At 40.6% G+C, this 13,990-nt stretch overlaps 1 protein-coding gene across 41 annotated transcripts in view; it reads left to right on the plus strand.

The window, feature by feature from the left end:
* The window catches only part of LOC116055816 (ankyrin-3-like), a 135,125-nt gene that overhangs the window by 61,447 nt on the left and 59,688 nt on the right, over positions 1-13,990 (plus strand). For 40 of the 41 annotated variants that reach the window (XM_035992329.1, XM_035992337.1, XM_035992339.1 and 37 more), the window contains exons 2-6: positions 8,332-8,433; positions 8,733-8,831; positions 11,147-11,245; positions 11,938-12,036; positions 13,796-13,981. In XM_035992329.1, the coding sequence (XP_035848222.1) occupies positions 8,332-8,433; positions 8,733-8,831; positions 11,147-11,245; positions 11,938-12,036; positions 13,796-13,981 (585 nt within the window). Of the gene's footprint in view, positions 1-7,760; positions 8,158-8,331; positions 8,434-8,732; positions 8,832-11,146; positions 11,246-11,937; positions 12,037-13,795; positions 13,982-13,990 lie in introns of those variants that run through there. The other variant, XM_035992336.1, reaches the window with a different exon arrangement.

The following is a 13,990-nucleotide window of genomic DNA, read 5'->3' on the forward strand; positions in this document are numbered from 1 at the left end:
GGTATTTATGCTAAGCTAAGCTATCCGTGTCCTGCGTCCAGCTTCATATTTAGCATACAAACATGAGACTGGTATCAATGTTTTCATTAAACTGCCAGCAAGACAGAAAATAATAGTTTTTCCCAAATATATTCCTATTAATATGGAATAAAAGCATGTTGTGTGGTGTGCAGGGCTTGTTTGTAGTGCTTTGAGGATTTCCCTCACCAGTATCTTATAGCAGCTTCATTCATTTACTCACTCACTCTGTCTCTCACAGTCATTTCTCCTAGTGGCCATTAGAGGACATGACACATTGAACCACTTTTCTCCTCTTTGTGGTGCTCCTGGTGCTTTCCATCAGCAACACTACTAAAATAGAGGGATGTTTTAGAGTGATGTTGACAGACATTGGTGCACTTTACATGAAACATCATGTACATTTTAAATCTGAGGAGGCTCTTAAATCTCAAGACTCTTGTTATAGATTACCATTCATTGTGTTGCCAATAATGTGCTTTGCATCCATACCTCTTAAAGCCGTAATAATGATTTTCTGGTGACAGTGAAATGGGGGCATCATTTCATCAATAGTGTTGCTATATATTAAGCCTTGAGAGACAGAGAGAAATCAGGATACTATGAGTAATTAAGCAGGAAAGAGGGGTTTAAGAAGTTTGACAGTTAAGAGATGAGAGAAATAGATGTGGAGGTTGGCGGGGTGAGGTTCTTTGGCACTGGTGGGTGTTGTGGCCAGCCACTGGATGCCCCTGGCTTTGTGCGAGTAGAGCTGTGGAGCTCTGTGTGTTTTGTACTGTCAGGAGAGAAGGGGATAAAGTGAAACAATACAGCCTCTGCTGGTCTGGCTCCCCTCTTCTAGCTTGTTCAGTTCACCCAGAGCCTACAGCAATGGCATCAACATGCCCTGTTTTGTCTGTGTTTGTGTGTACATATTTTTCCTGCATGTGTTTTAAGTGAACACTGTCCTAAAGTGTATGCAGACATGTATGTGTTGATCCATCCCTTCAAATGTGTGCAGTGCAAAATGCTTTTGAAAAATGCTCGAGTGCCAAACTGACATCATTGCAGTCTGGCGGCCCAGAGATATCAGTCTTTATATATCTAAATGTCCACTATCCATCTAGACTATCACTGTGTTGATGTCATGAGGGGGAGAAGTGCCAAGTACAGATTCAGCAGAAATAAAAACAAACGCTTTGCAGCGTAATGAATCTCCATGCCTAGAATAAAGGAACAATGTGAACCACCCAAAAACCTGACTGCTCAGCTTCTATTGGAGATCACGACAGATACGGTGTCTCAATTCCATACTACATACTACTTGTATTACTATAAGTATGTATAATATTGTATTTTGCAGTTAGTAAACAAGAAACCGATATTCTTTACCAATTTATCCTAAAAGGAAATTATACACTACGTGTAACGTTGGACATCAAACTGCAACTTTGGGGGGTGGCCTCTAGCTCACCCAGTAAGCGCGTTCGCCCCATGTTGGCTGAGTCCTGCAGCGGCGCTGGTTCGTATCCGACCTGCTGCCCTTTGGTGCGTCACCCCCCATCTCTCCCCCCTTTCATGTCTATCCACTGTCATCCACTACATTATAAAGGGAAAAGCCCCAAAAAATTAATCTTAAAAAACAACTTTGGAATGCTACTACCTTTTGAAAAAGAGAAAGCAAATTAAATAATTACTTTTATTTGTAATCTTTGCTTTTTATTCTAATATTTTGCAGCTGCAGGTAGCTCCTCCATTTCCTTTGTCTAAGTCATTGTGGGATAATAGCGTTCATCAACAGCTACCTCATAAATCATGTGTGTGTTGTTTTGTAGGGGTGATAACTTTAAATTATCGATCGGTATCTGCCTCACAAATATCGGTAGGGCTATAAGACAGGGTTTGCAGATTGGGCTTAAATGGATTGTTTATCTTTAAAGATTTTGATTGAAAAATCTGACTCTTAAAAATAAGAAATAGATGTGCAGTAATCTGATCAAACCTACATATTACATCCCTTCAACAGGCAATACTAAATTTCTCCTCTCCCTTTTAAAGAGCATCTGCAGACACCAGTCAGTGACCAGAGGGCATTTTTAATTAGAACTGAGATGGTTAATTGGAATTTACAGCGACTTACCCAGAAATTAGCTGCATTTTTGACTTTGTACGACTGTAATTGGGAATGCTAAATACTCAGCTTTTACAGTTATTACATGTGTCAGATTCCTCTCTCTCTCTCTCTCTCTCTCTCTCTCTCTCTCTCTCTCTCTCTCTCTCTCTCTCTCTCATCCTCTCCCTTCTATCTAACATTAGATTAATGCTTTCCTTCAGGCTTAACCTAGTCTTTAATGGCCCCATTTTCTTTGAACCTTTGATCTTTGGAGGCTTAATGATATTTCTTTTACTAATCTCTTGCCCCGTCCTGTGTAATACTTCATTCACAAAGATTTCAAGATCCCTCATGTTGGACATAGATGGGATATGGATGGAGGGTTGGACATGTTGGTCACTGGTTTTCACTGCAGGCATTAAGGGATAAACTGACGAGAGCAATGAATAGTGATGTATGGATGAAGACTACTTAATCTGTTGGCAAATGCAGAAGGGGAAGCAAAGAGCACTGCTTGATATTGATAATCCGACAGCCCGCCTGCAGGCCCGGCCGACTTTCTGTCTCTCAGAGGCTGTAGCAGGCTCAGCGATTTGCATCATATGAAGCTAGACAATCTAATGAATCCAATGGTACCAACCACACCATGCTAGGTTGTCAGGAAGGTGGCTAAATAATGCTCCAAAGTTAGGCAAAATTAGGCAAAATTCCCTTGATCTCTCACCTCAAGATATCTGAATGAAAATGGGTTCTATGGGTACCCACGAGTCTCCCCTTTACAGATATGCCCACTAGGGCTGTCCTCGACTAAAGAAATTCTTAGTCGACTAACACTTATATGATTTTGTCGATTAATCGATTAGTTGATGTAATCGACAGAGCTGTGCTCTTTGAGAGATGGTTAAGACTAGAAAAGCACAATATAAATATAGTTAATTAACCATCTGTAAAACTGAGTTTCTCCACAATTAATCCTGCAAAAGCACCACTTTAAATCTTGTGTTTACCAGAAATGTGCTCATAAGTTTCTTGGAAATGAGTAATTAAGCATGAATAAGCATAAAAAATGCGTCATCAACTAAAGAAATCTTAGTCGACTAAGACCAAAACGACCGATTAGTCGACTAATCGACTAAGAGGTGGCAGCCCTAATGCCCACTCTTTGCTAATTTCATGCAGTTAACCATGCGGTTTTTCTCATGCAGTTTAAAGGTGTTATTTTTTTTCCGCCTATTCTAAAATGTTGTTTTTGAAAATTTCTGCATACTGGGGTCTTGGAATTGCATAAATTCGGTATTTCTGGGAAGCTGTGACTCTTGTGGATTCAATGAGAGCAATTGTTTTCCTGTGTGATAATGTTACTCCCCATAGTAGCCTTTCAATTTAGTGAGACTATATTCTGAAACTTGTGTCACTGTATAAAATGACCTGTTGTGACCTCTAGGATAATCACAGCCTCATGAAACTTTACATCCACAAACTAGAGACCTCTGGCACAGATGATGTGTATGACTTAGGTATATTCACAATAAGGGGGTGTCTGAGCAGTTCCAGAACAGAAGTGCTCGCCATCCAATCGCCGAAAAATGTAATTCTTGCAGAAATCCCACATGATACCAAATCAGAGCATGGCTTTCGTTATGGTGTTCCTCAAGGTCTTTTTGTCTTAATGGGGTATTTTGGAGGGATTTCTGACCATTTGTTGTAATTCTCAAGAGGTAGAAAGGTAGTTGCTGCAACAACCTATGAGACATAAGTGAGCATAATAATGGCCATCATAAACTCGTATCATAATGTACTAAGCCCTTATACACTTTTTTATTCTTCTTCAATTCTTCTTTTATTCACAATTTATTTTTCCGTCAGGAACACTTTAGTCATAGATTTAACCATTTATTGTAACAAATGGAAATACAGTTATGCTTGGCGCTGATGGCTCTGCTCTTGATAATGCTCCCTGGACCAGCCAAGCAGCATGCTAAGCTGAAACAGGGAGCGCTATGCAGAAACTCCATTGGGTATAAAAAAGTGAGCCAAAAGAAAGACAGTGAAAAACATTTTAAACTTTGAGTATTGTTAGACTCCAGCAGCAGCAGTGAGTGAAGCAGCGTCAGTGTAGCAGACCAGTGAGGAGGGAGTCGCCTTGATGTGAGAATGGCTGTGATTGGTGTGCGTCTGATAGGAATGATAATTCAATCAGCGGGCGTATGACTTCCGTGTCCTTCATGAACTAACGCTAAGCTTAATTAATTAATTAATGTTTATTTCTGATTTATGACTTGAAAGACATGACACAAAGTGCTGAGCTGTATGCCAAATTAATCCTCAGGTTTCCATCTTTCAAATGCTATAAACCACTTCTGTGCGGAATCTACTGTTGACCTGCTATCATCCCTAAACATCTCCTGTCCCTCACCCCTATCCCTTTAGAAAAAGGGGGCGGAATGCTAAGGGGTTTAAAGATTATTGCAAAACGATGTCTTATGAAAAAACATATAAACTTTCAAAATGCTCTTAGACCCCCATATTTTTAGAGATGTGTTGTATCTATTTCTGAAGTGAGAGTATGTGCGTCTGTAGTATGGTCTTAGTTTATGGGCTCTATTAAATATCTGTGTGCAAGACTACAGTAAAACATACCATGTTTGACTTACGTAATATTTGATAGTGTAAATCACTGAGCAGTTGCATTGCATGTTGCCTGTCCACAGCAGTGTGACCTGTGTGTTTCCATGTCAGAGGTTTTAGAGTGTCAAGCATTTGGTGACACTCAACAAAGCCTGAGTCATATCACACAGGCGTGCTATACACTGCATGGCACACACGACGGTTATGTAAGAAACAGGACAACTGTTGGGATGTGTACCAGCATGCAAACACACGCACACACACACACACGCACACACACACACACACACACACACACAGAGTTTGACTGAATAATTGATGATGAAGCTAGGACTGATGGTGATATTCTGAGTGAATATTAAGATTATCTTGAAGTTTGAGTTGGGCATTAACTGGCTTTCAGTCATTTAAAGTATTGCAGAAAGTCAAGTAAACTTATTTATAGTGCACTTTTATAAACAATAATGGTGACTTGAGTGCTCTACCAGAGGTTAAAAATACAATAAGATAAATACAAGAAAACAATACTAAAGAAATCAATAACTAAAAATGAAAAAGTAAGAAAGAAATCCAGCACGACTGTTGGAGTTCTGCTGAGTCTTGTAAATTGTACAAGTACAATGAAAATTCATGTGAGAGTAAATATAGCAATCATGAGATTGGACTTTAAATAGATCTTTATTTTATGATACTGTTCTTTAAAAACATTTAAAATATATATATATATTGGAACAGAAACAGTGTTTGTCTTTATGTTCTCTTAAAACTTCTTTAAAAAACTGCCCTTGCAAATAGTTTTAGTTTAACAGCAGAAGAAGAAGATGGAGAAGAACTGCAAGGAGAAGAAGAAAGAAAAGAGGTTGTAAAATGTACAGTATAAGTTAATGTAAACATTTAAAGAGAGAGTGTATTAGGGCTGTGTATTGGCAAGAATCTGGCGATACGATACGTATACATACATGGGTCACGATTCAATATATTGCAATATATTTCGATACTGTGTGTAAGGCGATATATTGGGATTTTTTTAAAGTATAATTTTACAAAAACTAATATTTAAAAAAAGACATGATATTCATAAAAGTCAAAGAAGTTTACTTTAGGTAAACAATTCAGTACACAGAAAATCAGACTGCCAGTTTGGGATTGTGGTCCACAGGTTCTTAGTGAGCTAATGTTTATATGCTAAAGTAGGCCAAAGTTCAGCCATAGCTACGTTGTTAGCTTCTAGCAAAAAGTCAGGCACTGCTAGGCACTGTTAGGCAAGGACACTAGTGGTGCGTCTCAGCATAGCCATCTAGCAGTAGGGGGTTTAAACACAACATAAAAGTGAACCACTGTCTTACATGAATATTTTTGAACGTAAATTTTAATTAAAAAGAAAATCGATATTGCCTTTTTGAAAATCGATACAGTATTGCAAAATAAAATACCGCGATACTCAAGTGTATTGATTTTTTTCTATCACCCCTAGAGTGTATGGAGTTTCTTTCAAGGGGATGACCACCATGACCTTGCTCAGTGTATATTCCCTTCTTGCTGGCATGTTTTCTCATCACAAAGACATTGTTTTCATTCCTGCAGGGCAGCACTTGTAAACAATAGTCACTATGAATCATGTCGACAGCATACGATATGTAGACGTAACGTACAAGTATAGTAAAATAAGTGCAGGGAGTTGACTTCAGTGACCGTGTTGAGATGGGACGCTGTGATGACAGAGAGCTGGTGGAGAGTGCCTGCTGGCTGGGTTTAGACTGGATGGGAGCCAAAGTGTTTCTAACAGGTCATCATGAAGGACACTGGTTCTTGGTGTCCATGATTAACAAGAATTTGATATAGTGGTCTGTTGAATTATAATATAGAATCAAATCATATTTAGATGATATACAATTAAGTCATATTTAGATAATGATGAATTGCAAGCTTGTTTTATAAGTCTTGTTGGTTTGCCGTTCATTGCTGTGGAAATGTTGGTCCTTTCTCATGGTTGGCATCCAGAATAATAGAAACCAAACACAATCTAGTACACAAGTAGAATGATCATGATGGCTCAGACTCTGTGCCAGTGACTGTTGTATCATGACTTTTCTCAAGGCCACAAGAACAGAAATGTCATCACTGGTTCAGTGCTATCAAAGAGTTCTCTGGTTGGGGGTATGGAAAAAGGAAGCAATTTCTAGATGTGGGCTGATATGAGCTTAATGGTTTCTTGTATTCAGGGAAAGACTTGGTTTCCAGTTAACGCTGCTTTATCTGCTATTATTTAGTTTGTGCATGAGCACACATAGACACAAATATTTTCCGCTCACAGTTTTATACAGTTTATCGGTTGAATAATCTGATGCTGTATGTCTTGTTCACTCACATTTTGGCTTTGGGTCAGATCCCTCTATGTTCGTCACAGTTATTTTTGGAAAAGCACGGCGGAGGGGGAGGCGCAGAGTACAATGTTGGATAACGGCTTGTACCGTTTGGCCCTGCTGAGTTTATCCTAAGTGTCTTTGGACGCAAGGCTAAATTTAGCAGGTCTGGGCTTTTGATAATTCAGGGGAATTTGGTTTTTGAGCCTCTATTATGAAGCAGCGTATCACAGCTTCTCCCCCTCCTGCTCTCAGCAGCTCCAGTGCTGAGTTTTTACAAAATGCTCTTTGCAAGGCTGCTTCGAAGAAGACAAAATGTGCAGAGTTTGCTGTGTGTCATTTTATGTCAAACCAAATGTCCTAGGAGCTAACATGAACACAGAAAAGGAACACAACCTCCCTCTCTTCTTCTCTCTCTTGAGCTTTCTACATCTCTTTGTCTACTCTCATCCTTCTTTCGATCTCTCCCCCCCTTCTTTTCTCCTCCTCGCTCTCTCACATAAACACACACACACACACACACACACACACACACACACATGCACACCACTTTTGTTATAGGAGCAAAAACATGCCTGCCTCATCATTTTATTTTGGTGTGCAAAGCCCTATTTCTGTAGTGAAATAAAGGACAGCCAAGCAGTTTAGAGAATGCTCTGCGTCTGGTAGCACAGCAACATACAGTCACAACTGCTTTATTGGTGGATTCAGAAGAGATCTCTGTGGAAGAGAGGAGGTATCTGGCAGCTGTGAGGACCACCCGGTCACTGAACTTCTTACCTTTGGGAATTGGAGATATTTGGATTTAACAAAGCTGAAATAACAGTCCGATGGGATCTGACGGAGGACGTGGCTGTGGCTCTGTTGGCTTTCTAATGGATTTACTTCTTGAGATGTTTGTGTTTTTAGCTTTGTCTTGCTTTTAGACACCAGTGAACTTTACTATATTGTTTTAATGGGACGATGGACCTACTGTGTGTGTGGATATTGACTTTGTTCTTTCCCATGTTAAGATGTTTTGTGGATGTCTGAGACATTATGACAGAGTTCTACCTGGTACAGTAATATTTTGGCATTTGTATATGCTGTTCTCCTGTGTGCCTGATTGTAACAGTTTGATGCAGATAAGCATGTTGGCAGAGCAGGCAGATAGAGTCAGACTTGATATACTCACCTCCTTACTCTTTCTCTCTCTCTTGTCTGCCTCTCTTGTCTGTTTCTCCTCTCCAGTCTGACAGCAATGCCAGTTACCTGCGAGCTGCCCGGGCAGGGAACCTTGAAAAGGTCCTTGATTACCTCAAGTCTGGGGTTGAGATTAACATTTGCAATCAGGTATGTTTTCTGAGACTCTTATTAAGAAACTAAAATGTTCTTGCGAGTGTCTGTCCTCCTTTGGGTTGAAGAAGAATACTAAGTTATTCTTTTCTACACACAAAAACATGCTATCACCATACTGCTACATCAGCTGGATTTCAAATTCAGGGCTCAAGGGCTCAACTGAGCAAGCAGGATCATCCTCCGAAATGAAATATTTTATGATTTTAACCCATCCTTTAAGCACAATTAAACATTATATCATGGTTTATCTCCTACTGCATGAGCTACACAAACTAACTATGTTTCTTTCTTAGAATGGTCTGAACGCTCTCCATCTAGCCTCTAAGGAGGGACATGTAGAGGTTGTTGCTGAGCTGCTGAAGCTTGAAGCCGCCGTGGATGCAGCCACAAAGGTAAGGCCAAGCCCGTCACCTACTGCAGGTCAGCTGATATTACAATGGACTATATTTTGATCCAGCACAAAACATGACTGCACTTTAAGATTAAACAGGATGCAGCTACAGTACTGTAACTGTAAGTGTGCAGCCTTCATTTGGGGTTTTTATGGATCAATATTTAATGATACCTGTGGGGAATGCTGCTGGAAAAAGTGAGAGAATTAAGCAAGAAAAAAACAAAAGTCAAATGAAGCAAAAGGAGTTTAATATAATTTCAACAGTATAATGAATTAATTTGAAATATATGTAATAAAGAACAAGGTGGGCAAAAGCATCAGAAGTGTTATATTTTATGAATTGTACAATATTATATCATTTAGTATTATTCATCAGGGAGTCTCTTCCTTTGAAGCATCTTTACTCTGATGCTAAAAGGAGTTGAGAGGGGAAGCCATTGAAAACATTATTCAAATTTGAGCCCAGAAGGCTTTCCCTCCCATTTAGTCGTCTGGTTCAGCCTCTCTGCCACAGGCCACATGCCTAGTGCTGACATAAACAGAGGACACAATGAAATATTCAAGATCAAGGAGAAAATCTCCCCAATTAAAGCCTCTCTCTATTGTGACCCTGAGGATACTGAGGGATTAGCTTGAGATCTTGGGAATCCACTGTCTGCGCCCTAACGCCTATCAATTTCTACTTTATGCAGCCAATGGAGACAATCAGGGAGGCAGTGCTATCATGGATACCTAGAGTTAGTAACACAGAGTGTTTCATTTAGGCTGCGTTGGTGTTTAATGCTAAAGTTAATTGTATATCCGCCCGTCTAATGTTGTGCTGCTCTTGTTGTGGGAGAATTAAACTAGAGGGCTTGTCTGCGGTTCATTAGCCCCTTAGCAGGTCTGTAACAAATGGTACTCTTGTGAAGCTTACAATGTTGAGACTGTCAGAGAGATGCTGATTTAACTTTCTGTTTGTGGTGTTCTAATGGATTGTACTTTTGATGCTTCCAATGTTTAGTTTAGGCTGTAGTGGTGTTCATGGTGCAACCCAGTCTGCTAGAAATTATTTTTAATTTACAACTAATTTGTTTTGCCAAATGCATTTAAGGGAAATGTAATTTGTTCCTGGATTATGTTCAGTGACAGTGTATTTTTGGTTTTTAGTACAGCACACAAGTCATAGAGAGGTGTTCAGGGTTGTTTGGGTCAAAGTCACTGTTGACTTTTTCACTGGTAAACCAGTAACACCATATTTGACTACCCTTACAGGGGTTGGGGCTGAAAACTACTAGTTTGAAAATGAGAAAAAGCTATGGGTGTGGAGTTAGAAAGAGGTGAGACCTCTGTAGCCCGTTCCTCATCTCTGCTTGAGGCTACATTAGCTGTATAACACAACTGAATCTCTGACCAAACTGTTGGCAGTCCAGTTGCATTGTGGGTAATTTAGGCAGCAGTTTTTGACATTGAAAATGAAGTTGTGGATGAAATCGGTGGAGTAGTCTTTTACTCAAGTGCTGTATACTGCTGTTCAAAAATGACATTAAAGTTGATTCCACAACCGCTTTCAACTAAAGCTTATATTACGTTGATGATGATGGATCTGTGTTCAACATGTAGAAGCATTTACATTTCTATGAACATATTTGTTTTTCCAAAGAAAAGGGAACAAACCAATATTAAGTATCTATAATAGAACTTAATCAGTGAGATAGCCTGTCAACTATAATAAATTAGCTTTTTCATTAAGGGTTCAGATTATAAACTAATAGTATAATTGGTCTTACTGTTTTGTACTCCAAAAAAGCCTTTAGGCTCAGTAAAGCAAACATGCTCTTGTCTTCAGCTACATTATATACCAACCAGTCTTTTCTGTCTCTAGTAATCTGCTTGTACCTCAGCAGACATGGCTATCTGATTTCCTTGCTACAGTATACAGTACATGTGACAGATGTTCACTATTGTGCAACAGCCGCGAATAACAGGGCCCTGTATCACGCGGCCAGGAGAAAGGCTGGGGGTCGACTCTGCCTTCACAGGGACGTGTACCAGTTCACAAACCGCCTCCTGTAGTTTTATTTATGGCCGAGGCTCAGCAGGAGCTCATTTATGTGTGGGACGTGGAGCATCGGAAGTGACACATTGTTGGCAGTGTAGGCAGGGGGATGCCAGAGCTGGAATGCCAGTGGTACAAAAGTGTGGTTGGCGTGAGGGGATTCACTGGTGCACATGGATACTGACATGGATATATACAGACACACACAAGCAATACGGTGGGACAGGTGGGGCCGAGCTTAATACACATTCCTGTGGTTGTTCCATGTAATCTAGAAAGGAAACACTGCTCTGCACATAGCCTCGCTGGCTGGCCAAACGGAAGTCGTTAAAGAGCTGGTCACAAATGGAGCCAATGTCAATGCACAATCTCAGGTGGGATATACTCAACACACACACACACACACACACACAGTCAAAATAATAGTAAGGTCCTGTTGGACTACATTTAGAGCCTGAAACAACCTAAATGTAATTACTACTATTTGTTTGGATGATACTGTATCATGAAGTCAGTGACACTGAGGGGAATCACTCAGTGGAAAGATCCTCACTGACAGAATCTGGCATCAAGCCAACTAGGCCTCACCAGGAAAACTGATTTCCTTACAGTAAGTCTATCAGATCAAGGTGAGAAAGATTTCAAGCACCTTTCTCCCTGGTCTTATCAAACCGAGAAACTGTCAATAAAGATGTAACAGCAGCACAGAAGCTTTACAGACTTCCTGAATATTTTGTTTTGTCAATGAGATCTTTTTGTTTGGGTATCTATCACTCTCAAGATTGTCAATCACATTTATCTCATTTCATAGTATAAGTGTCATAATGTAAAGCATATTTGGGACATTTGATATAACATTCATTGTATTTGTATGACGTGGTTTATACACAAAATAAAGAAAATAAGTCTGCCGTGCACCAATAATGAAAAACCCAACTCCCAAAACCACATCTAAATGAACTGACAACAAGGAAAAATCTATCCATTTGTAGCATAAGTGGCAACAAATTTAAATCTAGGCGTGTTTGTAAATGTGCATGTGTGTTTTGGTCCATGTTGTGTGCAGAATGGCTTCACTCCTCTGTACATGGCCGCCCAGGAGAATCACCTGGAGGTGGTACGGTTCCTTCTGGAGCACAACGCCAGCCAGAGTATGGCCACTGAGGTACTGTACATGTGTTTGTTTGTCTGTCTGTGTGTGTGTGTGTGTGTGTGTGTGTGTGTGTGTGTGTGTGTGTGTGTGTGTATGTGTTTGTTATTGTGTGTGTATGTATGCCAGTCCTGTGTCCACCTCTTTACAGTCATACCGTTACAGTATGTCTCCATGCATTTTCTCTGCCACGGTCATGTACGGTCTTCACATCTCTTGTACTAACCACCTTCATCTCCTCTCCTCCCCTGTTTCCTCCCCCCTTCTTTTATCATCCCGACCTCACTCACTCTGCATCTGCCTGTGTCTCCGTCTGTTTCTTCATCTCTCTGTCTTCTCTTTACTTTCCTGTCTCTGTGTCCTTTCTGTCTCACATTCTCACTCTGTCTACCTCTGTGTCTTTTCACCACCCTCCTCTTCCCCTTCTCCCTCCCTCCTTATCTCCTCACGAGGGACTAGGCAGAGCTTCATTGATTGGTAGTGTATGGTGGTGGAGGCAGAGTAACCTTGAGTGGGTCACAGATGAGGTCTGCTGCGCTCGCTGCCTCTCCTCCACGGCTGCTGCTGCTCTTACTGCTCTGATTTGTGTTGCTCAGCCTGTGGAACCCATACACACACATACTTACCAGTCACCACACGTATACACACACAAGCATGTGCACATACAGAGATAAATAGCTGATGGGGCTAATGGAATGCCCAAGCCCGTCTGCAGTCCACTGGCTTACATCTATGGGCTACATGGGTGAACATGGGATGCCCTTCAGGACATGCACATACACGCACCACATGGAATATGTTTGCACATGTGCCCACACACTGACCTGCACAGCAATCTTGTGAACATGATATATAAATGTAGGCACATATGGACGTACACAAACACACACACATTGAAGTATGCAGAAACGCACTGTTGTGGCAGGGAGCTTTCAGCTGAATTATGCATCATGAGAGTAATGTGTGTAGTAGATAGGCATGAGCCTTTTCCACCCCCTCATTTCAATATGTAACTTACAGCAGTGTCCTATATGGTGGCAAGGCTTGAGAATATACAGAAAGTGTACAATTATCAATACATCTTTTTGACAAGTTATGATTTACTGTCCTAAATGCTCCAAGCAGGTCAGACAGTCTAAAGCTTGAACTCCCAAATTTTCTATTTTAAGTTTCCAGATTATTCTTTTTCCTCAGACCTCCCAAAGAACCATGTGAAACTTAAACAAGAGATAATATTGTGGAAACATAATTATAAAAATGTAACCTCCAGGTACACTCATAAGGTCATCTCTAGATTGTTTCAGGAAATATTATCACACTAAAACAAAATGTTTGCAGTTTGCAGGAGTTTGATTTGATGGATTATGAAACATATTACCATTGCCCTCATGTTTCCCATCAATTTAGATTTTTAAGTGACATTTCATTGACATTTATACATAAACAAATTAAGTTTATCTAGTTCTCAAATTAAAGTACCATGTGGACACTACAAAGCAGATTTTTTTTTTTCATTAATATCACCTGCATTCGACCTTCCTTTTTTAAACTTCTATAGGACTCAGGGGTCTTGCATTGCTTTCCTCTCTGCCTGCAGCACAATATTAATTCAGCTAAATGTAATAAGGGAGCACCATCTCTCCATAGCCCTGCTCTTAACCTGCTCATATCATGCATCCAATCACACCTACCATCTCAAATCAGCTCTGTCACCAGTAATGCATTAATGCGCCCCTCCAGACCTCAGTGACACCTCCTCTCTCCTCATACGCAGGATGGCTTCACTCCTCTTGCGGTGGCCCTCCAGCAGGGCCATGACCAGGTGGTCTCCCTGCTACTGGAGAACGATACAAAGGGCAAGGTACGCCTACCTGCCCTGCACATCGCTGCCCGCAAGGATGACACCAAGGCCGCGGCCCTGCTCCTACAGAACGACCACAATGCAGACGTTGAGTCCAAGGTGAGTGAC

The sequence above is a fragment of the Sander lucioperca genome, chromosome 15 (genome assembly GCF_008315115.2).
Source record: "Sander lucioperca isolate FBNREF2018 chromosome 15, SLUC_FBN_1.2, whole genome shotgun sequence".
NCBI lineage: Eukaryota > Metazoa > Chordata > Actinopteri > Perciformes > Percidae > Sander > Sander lucioperca.